Genomic DNA, 16,570 nt, shown 5'->3' on the forward strand with positions numbered 1-16,570 from the left:
CCACCCCTATGCTAAGGTTCATAAAATGCGGTACAACTAATTTATATTGATTGTCTTATTAAATAATCACATTTTGATCTGAAATGACACCATTTATAAAACACTGTATTTTAAATGGAAAATGATTGGCTGAAGTTGCTGTACGTGGGTGAGGAGCTCCTTTGCAAAAAAACCTCCTTGGCACTGAATGTGCTATAGGTGCTAATACTTTATGATATTATTATTATTACATTATTAAAGTAGCACACCTAATCAAGCCTGACTGACTCTCATTGACCCTGGCAGGGTGTCATGCATTTGCGTGGGTGCTTCCTGGGGTCCATAAATCTTATATAAGGTGCTGGCTATTTGTGCGGCAGGAAAACCACCATTATGTCTTTAAATTGATATGACAAGTGTCAAAAAGTCACTTGCCTATGTTACCAACTGCACTGCGGAAAGCAAAGAAGCAGAGAGCCATTGTTAGTGTCAGTGGACCCGCATCTTTTTAAACTTCTACACTTTACCGTGGATGGTCTCACCTATTCACTATTGATTTTTCTCTGTGCTAACCTTATAAAGCATTACTTATTTATATATTTTCCATGTCGAGGTCAGCTTCAAGTTAATTAGGAGTACATTTATGATTTGTGCCCTTGAATGCTTTTTAAAGAAGTAATTGCCGTGCTTGGCTAATTCATAGATTTTTTTTTTCAAATTCCGCTGCTTGAGGTAATGCTAAGGCATGTGTTTAGGTATAAAGTGTTAATTAAAAAAAAAAAAATATATATATATATATATATGTGTGTGTGTGTGTGTGTATTTTGACTTTCTAGCTGCACCTCACTTTACTGAAAAGCCTCAGGATGTACAGAAGACCATTGATGAGACTCTGGTGTGGGAATGCAAGGCCAGTGGCAAACCAAAACCCTCGTACCGCTGGCTGAAGAATGGAGAGCCTCTGGACCCCATGGAGGTAAAATGGATTTCTTCCTAAACTGAGATTTCTTACATTGCTGCAAAGACACATAAAAAAGCCAATTCCCTCCTCTGTGCAGCACTGGCCCCCACAAAAAAGCACAACAAAAATAGAAAGAAACAAATGAAAAATAAATTAAAATAATACAAAATGGGTAAAAAAAAAAAAGAAAGAAAGAAAAGGATCTTACCTTTGATCACAAAATCAGTCTGAAACAAAGAAGCATCACCTTTTCAGCTGAATTGTCAAATTAACTTTGGCTGAATTGTCAAACACTGAAGATTCTTTGAAACAAGATAATCAAATGATAACTCTACTTTCATGCCAGAAAATCAGTTTAAAATTGTGGTTGTGCAAATCACTTGCTGGCCAAACTCCTCTGCTGTTTCAGGTGGTTGGTTGTAAGACTTTGCAACATAGCAGCAAAAAACAGAACAGTTTAGCTATCCTGCTTTTTTATTTTTTCATCTACACGTTTTAACCACACACATAATAAACATGCACTGTGTGCTTACTTTTCTCCTTAGATTTGGTTCCATAAAAGATGCATTTAATTACCAGCATAAAAACATACTAATTTGTCCTCTCCACCTCTAATCAATACCAAGTAGTACGAAGGTGTGCTTTGAAAACAAGCACATTAAGACTACTGAAAGACTGAAGTATATAGGCTAGTAGTTAAATGGTATTGTTATTGTTAGCAGCATAGCAATATTTCTTTTTCCGTCAACAGCCCTTAACCAGTTCATTGGGTGGAGATGAACGTAATTTAATGTGTAAGATGAAAGATGATAAGATCACAGCAGATTCCTGCAGTAACACGCAGTGCATCTTGGTTAAAGGATGCACTGCGTGTTAATGCGCTGTTTTGCTGGGATTCACTTTGCTTCGAAGCAAATAATGCTTCCAACTCATAGGCTTGTACTTGGCAAGAACATATCAATTTGAAATGCCTCTATTTGCTTGGGACTAAATTTGGCATCAAACGTGTGTGTGTATGTGCCGGGGGTGGGTGTTTGTATGTGTTTTGCAAAGGAGCCAAAGTGATGCCATTTTCTGCCTGTCATCAACTGGGGACTTTGTCGACAATTTAGCGCTCAATCTCACTCTTATCTGCAACTCTCAATTTGATCATTAAGTCTCTCCTCTCTGGGGAGGGTGAGAAATGCCTTATCATCCAAAGTGCATTTCACATTTAGGCAATTTGCCTTGTTTTGTGTTATTGTGCTGCTGGAGTGAGTGTGCTTTCTGCCTAAAAAGACCAGCTCTAGAGAATCACAGTCACCGATTGTGTCAGAATTTGGGCTGGGTGTAATTGACTCAAAACTGGACAGTTCCTATTTAGTTTGGACATGCTTTTAAAGGGGGGGCTGGTGGGGTTTTGTTGTCTGGAACTGAGATAGGTACCCCAAATATGTGGCACTTTCATTTAAGAGCTTAATGTCAACACACAAGCACCAAGGAAGATTACGTTTTTGCCATTATGACACCAAAGTATTAATCTGCAAAGTCTGTATGAGGAGCAGCTTAAGTCTGAATCTGTAAAAATAGGCAATATTATTTTAAACATTTTATCTCTGAGCCATTTCAAGTTTTATTTAATTTGAAGGCCCACACATGCTTAACCACAGGAAGCCCTTATCATTCCACATGTGCATTTGCAGCATTGATTAGTAAATAACTGTAAAACTTCCTTTGGCAGGTAGCCAAGGTAACATATTCTCTGTACATGTGGCTATATTAATGAGGTGGGGTGTTACCATTTTCAAAATGCCACCGTCAACCGCGGCAACAGTAAATCAATTTCCAAACCCAAAGGTCAGCAGTGTAGAAGGAGAGGGAGCAGGAGGGGAAGGCCAAGGGGGCCATTTGTTATTCCTCATTAGAATGGATCAGTTCTCTCTCCCTCCTCTCTGTCTCAGCATCCTCGGCGCTTTCTTTCTCTTTCTTAAGCTATCTTTCAAGCTTTTTCCTCCCTCTCCACCTCATTTTCCGTCTGTTCCAAGGGAATTAAATGGCGCAGAGGAGAGCTGTCACTTCAAAATGTCACCCCGGCAAAACAAGAACCCACTCATGCTTGTACTTTTTTCACTACACTACCAGCTCCGCCTTTTAGTTACATACACGAGAGATGGTTTCTCTGCCTACGACCCTCAAAACCTGCTACGTGCCTTCCGCAGTTCTAATGGTGTAGTTGCATACCTGCGACAGTCTAGCTACTATAGGTGAGCGATAGGATCACTACAAGATACAGAGAAAGCAGCAACAAGGTGCCCATGACTTAACTTTTCAGAGCTCAGTTTGATAAAGTGTTCATATCAGACAGGAGTCAAGCATAATTAAAGATGCTGATAAAGTAGACAATGCCACAATTTGTCTTCAGTGCTAAGGAGATTGTGATAGAGCTACCACTAAGTGTCAGGGTACAGAATAGTGCAGAATGGCACCAACCTGTGCTTTTATGGGTTCGTAAGTGCACAGCCCTGGGCTTGTGCACTGTGTAACCTGAAAAGAACCATCTATCATCTATTCAAAATCCTCCCTCTCTTTGTGGTCCTCTCCCTCTCTCTTTATCATTTTCTTTTTTCCTTGAATACACATACATGCACCCAGCCGTAGCCAAATTTATGGGACTGCTTATTTTCCACCTGGAAACTGCTGGATGCATCAACACCCAGGACATCCTCTGGCGGTGGTTTTAGTTGCTAGGTCAGCCATGTCTCTTATCTTGTTACTAGTCGTCAGAAAGAACTCTATTTGAAAGTCCTCTGCGGTGTCACAGACTGACGTTAAGGGACAGTCCTTGTCTTTTCAAGTGCCAGTGCTGTAATGATTCCAGACGACAGACAGACTGACGGCAGGACCCTCTGGACTACTTTGTCAGAGGCATTAAAAGGTCCAGCTACACTCTATGGAAAGATCAAGGGCAAGAACAATGAGTGCTGCCACAATTAAATTGGGGTAACTATAAAACGGGAGAAACAAGAGGTGCCAAACCTTGTAAAGGTCAAACGAGCAGTGGAAAGTGAAGAACTTTGTATCAGTTTTATTACGAAGGTGTTTTTGAAGGTATATGTATTCATTTTAAAACAATTAATAGCATTGTATATCTATATCTATATATATTTATAAACTATGTACTGAGTATTTGGTGGAGTAAAAAAAGAGTCAGCAGCAAGTTTGATGTGCTTGATTTTAATTATTGTTCTGTAATGAATATTAATTAAATCTCTCAATATAGCTCTGCCCACTGTAAATCTTTTCAGTCTAGCACTTTTACTGTATCATATACTTATTAAAATACTAATTTTACCGTTAGAGACGTGCTGTCAAGTTCTCCTCGGTTTCAGTAAAACACCAGTTGAAGTGCAGAGTACGTGGAGTACCAGAATACCATCTACAAAGATGGTGGTCCTGATTAGATGCGAACCTTGGAGTGTACTGGGGCATATTTTGCACCTGAGGCAAGAACCTTCAGTTGCTTCCTCGAATATTCTCTAAACTTGTTTGTTGTCTGGCTGTTGAGCAGTTTTCATTTCAGATCATTTTAAGTATTTGATGCATGCATGTGTGTCTTTCTGTCTCCAACAGGACAGAGTTCAGGTGAATAATGGAGTTCTGACAATCAGCAGCTTGAACCTGGCTGACATTGGCATGTTCCAGTGCGTGGCAGAGAACAAGCACGGTCGAATCTTTACCAATGCCGAGCTGAGAGTTGTAGGTAAGACCAAAGATAGAAAGCTGTTCATTTGTCTTAATTAACAAAACAGAATTTAACCCAAGGCTATATCTCTTATACCTGCTAGAATAAAAATGCTAAATACATTTTTCCAGTAACATTCTCCTTTTTTACTCTTTCAGAAAAGTCTTTGCAATACAATAAATATGAGAGACTGAGGAAAAAACACAATTATTTCTGAAGTTCTGTTGCCAGTAGTACTCTAGCTCTGTGCACATGACCTTATTTGATGCTTGTCCATGCCTAGCAAGGCCGAAGTGACTGACATGTTTACTGGACTGAGTGTTTGTGTATACCAGGATAAAACAACTATATGTTGAATAGTTATATATTATGTTATTCAAATATCATCAGGCAGAGTTTTCAGCTAGATCGTCAAGAGGCACATGATAAAATGGCTTGTTTCAGACAGATGATGACCTTAGAGGGTGCACTGATACCAAGCATAACATAAATAAGAACAACTTTTTACTGTCAATTATGCAAATATGCTCATTATGCACAGTTTCCAGAATATTACCAGAAAACCTCCACTTCTTGTGAAGTTCATGGATCACATGCGTTTGTGTTTTTGATGTATGGTTACTTTCAGTAGATGCAGTGTAATTATGGAAGATGAGGCATGTCTCAAAGTACAGCTGCAGTAGCTGACACAATATGCAGTGTATACTGTAGAGTTAGAGTAAAAGGCTTTTGGTTTGGAGAAATTGTCAAAAGGCAGGCACATAATTGGCAACAGGAATTCAGGTCAACAGGTAAAGGTAGTACAAAACAAACAAGATGCTGAAATCGTCTGGGTACGAAGAGCTGAAAAAATATATTCCATATCTTGTCTGGTATACTTACTCATTTGGCTCTGCACATTTGGGCTATTGTTTTGGAAACAGAGTGAATCCTTTTCCTGCAAACTGCATTTTAAGTACTTTGGCGTGTGAGTTTGATGCAATAACATTTGTAAAACTCTCAGGAGCAATGCCACGGCTCGACAGATGAGGTTTAAACGCTTTCTGTTCAGAAACATATCTAACGCTGACAGTCAGCTGAACATAAAGTAACTGCAAGAATGCAGACAGGGTTGATGATGTAAAGGTCACAGAGCCGCTCGGCTTAAATGTTTGGTGCGAAGGTCTAAAATTACTGTAGCAGTAAAACAGTCACCACACAAGAGCTTGGCCACTAATTGTCAGCGATTACTAATACCTAATGCCAATAACTTGTTGTATTGTCACAGAAAGTTAACTGGATTTGCATATTGCATCAGAAATATAATGAATAATTAATAAATAGTTTCAGTTATAAGACATCTAAATATGTTGGAAACTTGAGTAGGTGGATTTGTTTATAATTAACTATGTTAAGCTTGCCTGGCTAATTAAATTCAATTATTATTAATGCTTTTTCTCTTTTCTCAAGTAGAGAATATGACAGACATTGGTCTACGCGACCTGCTTTTAAGTTACCCATTATAAACAGATTGTACTGAAAGTCCCGAGGTCATATAAACCACCCATGTAAACAGAGAAAACGAGGAAGACAGAAACTCTTGGCTTGCTTTTCACACAGAGTGTCAAGAAATAATTGTGAGGGGGCAATATGTGCATAGGTGCAAGCGTACATTGTTGTATAGTGCTGCATACGCACGTGCACCGGCATATGTTGGCAGGTGCTCAGCCATGTCACTGGCGCCAGGCTGTGTATTCACTTTGAAGAGCTTTCTGCTGAGTAGTTTCGCATACAAAACAGCTCCGGACGACGGCGCCTTAGTAATTAAGGCCTAAAGCAACAGCAGCAAAGCCTCCCTCTTGTTTTACATTCGCTCGTTTTGCTTCAGAGTCCCGCGGTTTTATCTTTAATGCATAATGTCGTCCCAAGGAAATCTGGAAAATCACTTTCTTTTCAAATAAAATGTCCCACGTCTGTTCTCCTGCATTTACGGATGCATTACAGTGGATATGTGTGTGTTGAAAGAAAAGGATGTGAGAGCTGACCTGCCTAATGGATTTAGTGACCTGCGTGTTTTAGGAAGCTCAGGCACTCTAGCTCTTCCACCTTGCTCATCGGTCTCTTTTTCTCCCTTTCCTTTTTTTTACGCCTCTCTTGTCTCCCTCACAGTATTCACATGCCTTTCCACTTTTCTTTTCTTTTTTGTCCACCAGCAATTGCTCCAGACTTCTCCCAGAACTTGTTGAAGGCCCAAACTTTGGCCCGACAGGGTGGCGACGTTCTAATCGAATGCAAGCCCAGGATGTCTCCTCGAGGCATGATTTCATGGCGGAAGGGAAAGGAAGCCCTGAGAGAGAGCCACAGGTAACAGGTTTCTTTGTGTTGAGCTGTAAGTGTATTGAGTGGGGGATCACTATTGTTTAGCTTTTCTGCTTTACTTGCAGAATGGTTTTTTATCGATGTATTCAATTTTTCCCTACTTGATATTCAAGTGACAAATAGCAAAGAGTAAAATCACAGTGTGACACTATGCAATTTGAATTGCATAGTGTGCTCTCTCCCTGCTTTCTGTGTTTCCTTCCTGAACTCTGTTGTAGTCTTCAGGCTGTGCTCAAAGCTGAGTTTCTGCACTGTTTACTTAAGGTAATTGGGCATTCCTAGACTGCGGCACTTGGATCGATGCACTGATCCATCAGCTCATTAGCTGCATGTAAGGCCTGGAGGGTCATTAGAGCACAAGTTAGACGATGAGCCAGACCACCAGCGAGACACGGAAGGAGTGAATCCCCAAAAGGACGGATCAATTGACGGCTGCTGGACATACATTCTTTTATGATAATGTTGGTGACACAAGGGAAACCAGCTATACAACTTGTTTTATTAAAAGTCAGGTTAAGTACAGATCAATGTGATGCCGCTGTGTGCTGGAGAGCATAAGGCAAAAGGAAAAACAAATGTTAATCAGACAAGAAGGAAAAACAAGTCTTCCCCTTGAGACATAATACTGGCTAAGGTAGAAGTAGGAAGTAAAGTTAGTGACTGATGGAGATTTCTACTGTTTGCTCACACAATGCAGCAAATGGATGCATGCAGACATTCACTTTTCCTCAATAATGTGTTTTTTGGGGCAAATATTTTAGGTGTACTGCTTTAATCTGCCATTGTATGATAGTAAATCACTCGCTCTCTGTTTGACAACATCTGTATTTTGAACAGCAGTGCACCAGCAGTAGGTAAAGCTCGCCTGCTGGCAAATCCAGTGATGTAGCAGGGGTTCACATTTCTCTCTTGACATGGGATTAATTGTTCACCTGGCCCAGCAGCTTTTCCACATCTAACCTCTGGGATACCCACTGACACTGCAGTGGGGGGTGCCGGAGGTTTTGTCATGTCTCGGCTCTCTGCTGCAAGAGTGTAGGTTTGGAAATCATGGGGTTCGATTTCTTCACTTCAGAGAAATATTTTATTTGCAGCAGCAAATGGTTGCAAATGGCTGATAAATATTGGGACCAGCTTGCAGATTTATCACCCTCTTAAGTATTGAAGGAAATTGCATCCATACTGCATTATCAATTGTACCTATAAAGGCCAGATTTGCCCTGTGGGATTTAACGTTAGAGCCTTGCCCTGAAGTGGGAAAGATGCATGCAAGACGTTAGGTTCTGACATTATTGCAACATCTCTTGCAAGCCTATTCCCTTGTTCCTGGCTCATTAGCATTTACTTTGCTCCACATCGAAATGGGGGCTGTTACCAATGCTATTACAGCAGTGGCACAACACTAATCCATCCCACTGGCTCAACTAAAGTACCCATAATTCCTTCTAATCTTCCAGGGATAATGTTTTCAAGGATCTGGAGTAGGAGAAAACAAATCAACTAAGAACAATGCGGGATCTGATTAATGAAATCATGCAGGGGTGATACCTACTCCAGCTCGCGTTCCTAGTATTCACAGTATAACGAAATAATTTTATAACAGGGTTTCTGTGCACTTATGTGGAGAACTTTGAGGTCAACGATAAAGTGCTTACCTTAATTTAATTTCAGCGCTGACCACTGCCAGCTATTGCAAAACGGATATAGGAAATAGCTCTCAGGAATATTACCTTTAGATTGAACCACGGTGCTTAAGATCGTTATGCTAAACGGTAGTATATGTATCACTTTATCATGTAATGGCAATCAATTTATAATCCTAGTACTCAAAGAGCTTTCCAGCTGTGTTTCCAGAATGTGCTTCACTTGTGAGTGACACAAGTAGTACCCAAGTATACTGCAAGTTCGTAGTAATACGCTGAGTTAATTATGCAGCGCTTTTTAAGTTGGCTAAAGTAATGTTTTTCATTTACAGCCTCTTGATTTTTGTTGCACCATGGAGAAACAGTGCAGGCTTTTAGATCACAGCCAGAAGCTCACTTTAACACCAGCAAGAAAGGTTGAAGTAAAGTGTCTGTTTACTATATCACACTGCTCAAGCTTTTATTTGCCCCACAAATTTCCCCAGTGCCTTAATTGCTCCAGGGCAACCTTTTAAAGGAAGGGGAACCAAGCAAAAGCATTTCAGGCTGATAATTCTCCTTACATCTTTATCCCACACCTTTACTTTGTAGCTTTGGTGAAGACGAGGCCTGACATTGTCTGCTGCACTGTTTAATGGCAAGTGTTATCCGTGTGACATCTCATATCCATAACTCTTTGTTATAGCCCATTACAAAGGAAAGCCCTCAGTTCAGTTTGGAGAGTACACCCCCAGCTCCGTGGGGAATGGGCACCGTTGAAGGGGCTAATGTATTTTAACTCCTTCAGCCTTTGATGCGACACAGGTCATTTTAAAACATTTTAACGGATCCACGTTGCCTTAAAGGGACCTTTTAAAAATCAGCGTTTAAGCTCCCGTTTCATACCAGTTATTTCTGAAAACCTGGCCTCTAACCGTTACTCCATAATGTGCAGTTCAGTTGATGATGTGGGAGCTTCTAGTGTGGGTTTGCAGGGCAAGACATTTATTGACAGAATCAGAATCAGAATTAAGACAAGACAGACAATACGCTAACTAAAGCGTATTGTCTGTCTTGTCTTAATTCTGATTCTGATTCTGTCAATAAATGTCTTGCCCTGCAAACCCACACTAGAAGGATAATTGATTTGTAAGGATACAAATATGGTCAGAAGATTGTTGAAAGGCAGTATCAAAAATTGTTGGGAGATAATTTAATCAAATTGTCATGACCTTTCCGACCGAAGAAATAAACCGAAGACAGATTTTCCACTGCGGTTCGGCTTTGTAAAAGAGATGACGCCGAAGGATTTTCTCCTTTGCATCCATCAAAAATGTCAATAACGCATTTTGCCTTCGAGCGCTGAGTGTTTGTTCGGCGTTGTAGTCTCTTCCTTTGACAAATTAGTTTTCAACGCAGAAATCCTGACACATGGCAATAATCATGTCTTCCGTTTTGTCAGTTAAACCATCTCATCCCAATCTAAGTGTAACATCTGTTTCACATTAGGAAATTTTAATTTGTGCTCATGAGGCTTAATGAGTTTGTAATAACTTTGACAACACCCGAACAAATTAGTTCAACCAGCAGTGGCTGTCTTGCACGACCGAGAAAGTTGAGTTTTTTTATTGTCTTTTTTTTTTTTTTTACAGTTTGCTATTTTATTGAAGACTGCAGGGACTTTTTCTATATAGCTTCCCCTCTGGGATGATCAGGGCTGGTGGAGACAGTGTGGACATTTCAGCAAGTCACATTCAGAGTGACAACTGAGAGATAGCTTTTTGTAACAAGTAGTTTGTCATGCTTCTGTGCTTAATTTCCTTCTCTCTACAAAGTACAACAGATAATGAGCGACAATTATAAATAAATAATGTAAGTTTACGCCTTCATTATTTTCTGTGGAAATCAAGATAAGTGAAAAACAGCAGATATCCTCTTTCTCTAATCATGGCAAGCTAAGTGTCTTGAGTAAGCAAGGCATGTGATAAATTACATCTAGTAATTAAAGGAAAATCAGAGATGGCAGTGGAAATGTGTTTTTTAAAACCCAGCAGAAAGGTTAGATGCTAACTGTAGGTGCTTTGCGACATATCAAACCAATCTCGTGTGAGTGATATATGATAATGCCATGATGATTTGGTCATCATTTGGTCATACTGATCAAGAGTGATCAAGATGGCGCCGAGTATGGCAGCCTCGTCGCGAGCTCCCCCAAGCAACGGCTTTCTTCTGTGTTTAATTTTACTTTTCCTTTATTTTTTCACGAGCAGCACTTGTCTCCTTGTGTACGACCGACAAACCTTACTGGACATAAAAGACGGTCTTTCTTATAACTTTCCGGAGTTCAAGTTTTGCAACACGGACGCTCCGTTTGCAGACCCCCCATTCATCTCACCTGAGACGCCTTTGTTCTCTGGCCCTGGAGGCCGCAAACGCCGACGCAGAGGGAGAAGATCTGGCGTTCTGGTTCGACTGAGACGGCGCACTTACAGACCACCGTTACCCAGTTTATTACTGGCTAATATGCAGTCTCTGGAGAACAAGCTGTGCGAGCTTCGGGCACGGATCTCATTCCAGCGAGAGATGCGGGACTGCTGCGTGATCTGCCTCACAGAAACCTGGCTATCGGACAAAGTACCGGACTCCGCAATACAACTGCCGGGGTTCTCTGTGCACCGCGCGGACAGGTCACAGGATCTTACTGGGAAAAGCAGAGGCGGTGGTGTGTGTTTCATGATCAACAACAGCTGGTGTGATTATGCGAACGTGCACCCGGTCAAATCCTTCTGCTCACCGGACCTGGAGTACCTGATGATTAAGTGCCGGCCATTCTGGCTACCGAGGGAATTTACAGCAGTGATTATTACGGCTGTTTACATTCCCCCACAAGCCGACACTGACCGTGCACTCAGGGAACTGTACAGCGCGATCAGCAGCGAGGAAACCGCACACCCAGAGGCAGCGTTTATCACAGCCGGAGACTTTAATAAGGGAAACCTGAAGAAAGTCTCACCAAAACTCCATCAACACATCCTTTTCAACACACGTGGAAACCGGCAACTCGACCACTGTTACACCTCTTTCCAGGATGCGTACAAAGCCCTCCCCCGCGCCCCATTCGGCCAATCAGATCACTGCTCCATCCTGCTCCTGCCCGCCTACAGGCAGAAGCTGAAACAGGAAGCTCCAACCCGGAGGGCGGTGCACTGTTGGACGGACCAATCGGAGTCTGCGCTGCGGGACTGTTTTGATCACGCGGACTGGGAAATGTTTCACGTGGCCGCCAGAGACATTGATGAATACACAGACTCAGTCTGTGGATTTATCAGGAAATGGGTGGAAGATGTCGTCCCATCCAGAACAGTTAAATCCTTCCCAAATCAAAAACCCTGGATTAACGGAGATGTTCGCGCGGCACTGGCGGCACGGAACACCGCCTTTGCCTCTGCGAACACATCGGACTACAAACACGCACATTACCAACTCCGGAAGACGATCAAAGCAGCCAAACGTGAGTACAGGGACAGGGTGGAACAACAGTTTGACAACCCTCGGAGTATGTGGCAGGGACTAAACACGATCACAGACTTTAGAGGGAAAACCAGCACACCGCAGACCACGGCCTCTCTGTGTGAGGATCTAAACGTATTCTACGCTAGATTCGACACAGCGAACACCATGAGACCGGACAGTGTGCGCACCGCGGATGACGTCAGTGCGCACACTGTGTCTGAGGAGGATGTGCGGAAGTGCTTCAGGAAGGTGAACGCACGCAAAGCTACTGGTCCGGACGGGATTCCCGGCCGCGTCCTCAGGTCATGCGCGGCTCAGCTGGCTGGAGTGTTCACGCACATCTTCAACCTTTCCCTCTCTCTATCTGTAGTCCCAGCCTGCTTCAAAATGGCCACCATCGTCCCTGTACCCAAATCCTCCACCATCTCCTCATTGAACGACTGGCGACCTGTAGCCCTGACCCCCATCGTAAGCAAATGCTTCGAGAAGCTGGTCAGGGACTTCATCTGCTCTGCACTACCCGACTCACTGGACCCTCTACAGTTCGCATACTGCCACAACAGGTTCACTGATGATGCCATAGCCCTGACACTACACACTGCCCTGTCACACCTGGAGAAGAGAGACACGTATGTGAGGATGCTGTTTGTAGATTACAGCTCAGCATTCAATACCATCGTTCCCTCGAAGCTGGACAGGAAACTGCAGGATCTAGGACTGAGCAGCTCCCTCTGCAGCTGGATCCTTAGCTTCCTGTCTGACAGACGCCAGGTGGTCAGACTGGGCAGCATCACCTCATCCCCCATCACACTGAACACTGGTGCTCCACAGGGGTGTGTACTGAGCCCTCTCCTGTACTCACTCTACACCTACGACTGCACAGCCACTAACAGCTCCAACATCATTGTGAAGTTTGCGGACGACACTACAGTGGTGGGTCTTATCACCAACGGTGATGAGACGGCTTACAGGGAGGAGGTCAGCGCCCTGACCCACTGGTGTCAAGACAACCATCTCACCCTCAACGTCGCAAAGACAAAGGAGTTGATAGTGGACTTCCGGAGGTGCAGAGAAGTACACACCCCCATCACCATCAACGGCGCTGCTGTGGAGAGAGTGAGCAGCTTCCGGTTCCTTGGAGTACACCTGGCTGAGGATCTTACGTGGTCAGTACACACAAACAAAACAGTGAAGAAGGCGCAGCAGCGCCTCTTCTTTCTCAGGAGACTGAAAAGATTCGGCATGAGCCCCCGCATCCTCAGGACCTTCTATCGCTGTGCCATTGAGAGCATCCTCACTGGATGCATCACCACCTGGTATGGCAACAGCACCGCCTACAACTGCAAAGCTCTCCAGCGAGTAGTGCGGTGCTCTGAACGGATAATTGGAGGTGAGCTTCCCTCCCTCCAAGACATCTACAGGAAGCGGTGCCTGAGGAAAGCGGGGAGGATCATCAAGGACTCCAGTCACCCCAGCCATAAACTGTTCAGACTGCTTCCATCAGGAAGGAGGTTCTGCAGCATCCGGTCCCGTACCAGCAGACTGAGAGACAGCTTTTTCCATCAGGCCATCAGACTGCTGAACACGTCATAGACACCTCAGCTTCACTACTGGAACTTCAACATTATGCACTCCACACTGTATATAAATGCCACTTGTTTTGCACATATTCAACTCTGTATATTTTATATATTTTATTATTATTATTATTATTTTATTTTATTTTTTTACTATTTAATTTGTAAAAATGTGTATACACACACACACACACACACACACACACACACGTAGGAAAATATTTAGTATACACATCCAGAAATGCATACACTATTATATATTGTACATATATTTATTAGTTTCAGGTTGGCCATTCTTGTATTTTGCTCGTTTGTGTTGTTGTGTTTGCACATCTCTGTTGCTTGTGGGGCTCGCACACAAGAATTTCACTCGCATGTGCTGTGCCAGTGTGCCTGCACATGTGATGTGACAATAAAAAGTGATTTGATTTGATTTGATTTGATTTGATGAAATATGGGTTTTGAAATGAATGGTTGTGTTGCCCTGCATGCTGAACACATGAATAAATCCTTTTAGCTTTTAATCTGAGCATTTGTTCTCCAGCTTGTGGCCAATTTTTTCTTTTTTTTCACCAAGGCAAAAGGGTGCATTTTTGGCATCACATTAAATAGAATTAATCAAACCCTTTTATTTCATTATTTTGTACCTCAATCACTTGCGCGGCCGTACTTTTCTAAAGTGTTTGGTTGCATAAGGCGTTAGTGGATCTCAACAAACAAGTTTCCCACTTACATGGTTTTTTTCTCCCTCTTTTATCCTCCGTCCTTGACTACATTCAAACACACCGTAATGTGGCAAGATGAATTTCGTTAAGCCTATTTTGTAACATGTTATTTGTGCCCACATTTTCAGTGCATATTCAAGGCCTTGCTGACACCGACATGCTTTTAAGACCTGTTTTCGAGTGTTTTTAGTGCTGCTGGAGTGAGCGGCAGCATTTTTGTGCTTTCCTTTTTTCCCCATTTCTCAGCTTTCCATGCTTGTTATATGCCAATAAGAGCAGAGAAAATATTTCTTGATTTCTTTGATTTCTGTTTACAGTTGGTTGGTTTATAGTCAAAAATTAAAAGCATCTACTACTACCAAAACAGCAAATAGCCACCCCACAATAACAGCGACAGGTCGTGCAGGCACTGTTAATGCTAGGTTCCTGCTTATGTAAAAGCACTGAAAGGCTAACAAATTAATCAGATAATGAACTTGATGTTTTTATGCATTTCAAATATACAGCATGTAAAAATGTGTAATTAACTTTTGTTTTACCCTTTACAGAGTTATGGTGTTGGATAATGGAAGCCTGCGGATCTCCAATGTTAGTAAATCGGATGCTGGAATGTACACATGTGTAGCCAGAAACCAGTTTGGAGTAGCGAGTAGTGCTGGCAGCCTTTTGGTAAAAGGTAAATAATTGTTCCCTATGCCTAAGCACACGAACAGTGTCTATGTCCCCCCCCAACAAGTATTTCATTAATGAGTTTGTTAGCTTTTGTTTGTTGAACCTGTTTGTATTTGTATTTTCTTCAGTTTTTTCCATCTAGCCTTTGCACTAAAGTAAAGCATTTACTTTATGGAAAAACCTCAAGCGAATAGACGTCTGCTTTAAAGCTGTGAGACACAGTGTTACTCTTTAGATGAGCACTGAGCATCACTGCAAAGCTGAGGACCAAACAGCAAGGCAGAATTCCTGGTGAACTGTATACAGTCCAATTAGCTGATTGACGGTGGCTGGAGGAATTGGAACATGAGGCCCATTGAATTCTTGCACCATTATGTTTAATTCATACTTTTTTTGCAGAGTGGCACGTAGCCATGTTTAGTTTGTTGAAGATTCCTTTCCCTTTATTTCGGGCACTTTTGCCGAGCAAGGAATTTTCTGGGTCTTTCTAAAAAGCAGAGTCAACAACACTGCTCTATTAAAATGCCTTTTGGTGATTCCTCTTCACAAGTACTTTAAATTGCAAATTGCTTTGCAAAGAAGCCCAATTTTGCTGTCTTTTTCCCCCCACAGCCTCTTTACACATAGCAATGAATGCAGTATATATATGTGTGTGTATGTGTGTGTGTGTGCATGTGTGTGCCTGTATGTGTTTTCTGTCTGTGAAAGAAATTTTATTCACAAAAAATGCAGATTTATGATATTAATCAGTAATTATTCTATAGTAATGCTTAATTAGTTAATTAATATATGTCCAGATAATTTGTTTTGTGTTTTGGTTTGGTCATTTTTAGGGGTTTTTTTTGACAACCAATGAAAATACATGAAATGGCAATTTTATAGATCCTCTGCTATATTTAAAATCTCGGTGTATTCAGTTATGGAAAGCAGAACATGCTCCAGTTCCTTACATTTGTTATTTCTGAAACATTCAATTAGTACAAAGTTGGAATCATTTTTATTTTTATAAAAAAAGAGTCTCTCCTTCTCTGCTTTACAGAGGTTCATGCTGAGCTTCAGTTCATTGTTTGGCTGTCAGTCAATCCACTAATCACTCTGCATTACCTTCCCAGCACCAAGCAGCTGAAAAACACTGTTAGTTACCAGTTAAGGATCCAGTCCTGATGACTGAAAATGAATCCTGGACTTTATCATCTGCCCACAAATACAACTGCGCATTAATAAATCTTTGTGTGTAATTGCTGGATGGGTAAACAAGCAGCCTAATTAATTTGCCATATCAATATGAAAGGTGTTCCATCTGTGTGTGCTTTCTATCCTCCTGTCTCCTTAATTGCAGATAATTGGCTTTCACTTGGCTGCTCAGTGGTAAATCATTCCTAAGATTTTACCAGGAGCTGATGGCTGATGTTCCACTTCTGGGTTATTTTGACTCTATTGAG

At 41.9% G+C, this 16,570-nt stretch overlaps 1 protein-coding gene across 2 annotated transcripts in view; it reads left to right on the forward strand.

Moving 5' to 3' along the window:
* The window catches only part of cntn3a.1 (contactin 3a, tandem duplicate 1), an 84,198-nt gene that overhangs the window by 52,039 nt on the left and 15,589 nt on the right, over window positions 1-16,570 (forward strand). For both annotated transcript variants that reach the window (XM_085258546.1, XM_085258547.1), the window contains exons 9-12: window positions 816-955; window positions 4,550-4,679; window positions 6,854-7,004; window positions 15,005-15,132. In XM_085258546.1, coding sequence (XP_085114672.1) covers window positions 816-955; window positions 4,550-4,679; window positions 6,854-7,004; window positions 15,005-15,132 — 549 coding nt within the window. The remainder of the gene's footprint in view (window positions 1-815; window positions 956-4,549; window positions 4,680-6,853; window positions 7,005-15,004; window positions 15,133-16,570) is intronic.

Source organism: Mchenga conophoros, linkage group LG20, assembly GCF_057382185.1.
Source record: "Mchenga conophoros isolate Kocher_MC1m ecotype Shallow Benthic linkage group LG20, M_conophoros_male_GT1.1, whole genome shotgun sequence".
Taxonomy (NCBI): domain Eukaryota; kingdom Metazoa; phylum Chordata; class Actinopteri; order Cichliformes; family Cichlidae; genus Mchenga; species Mchenga conophoros.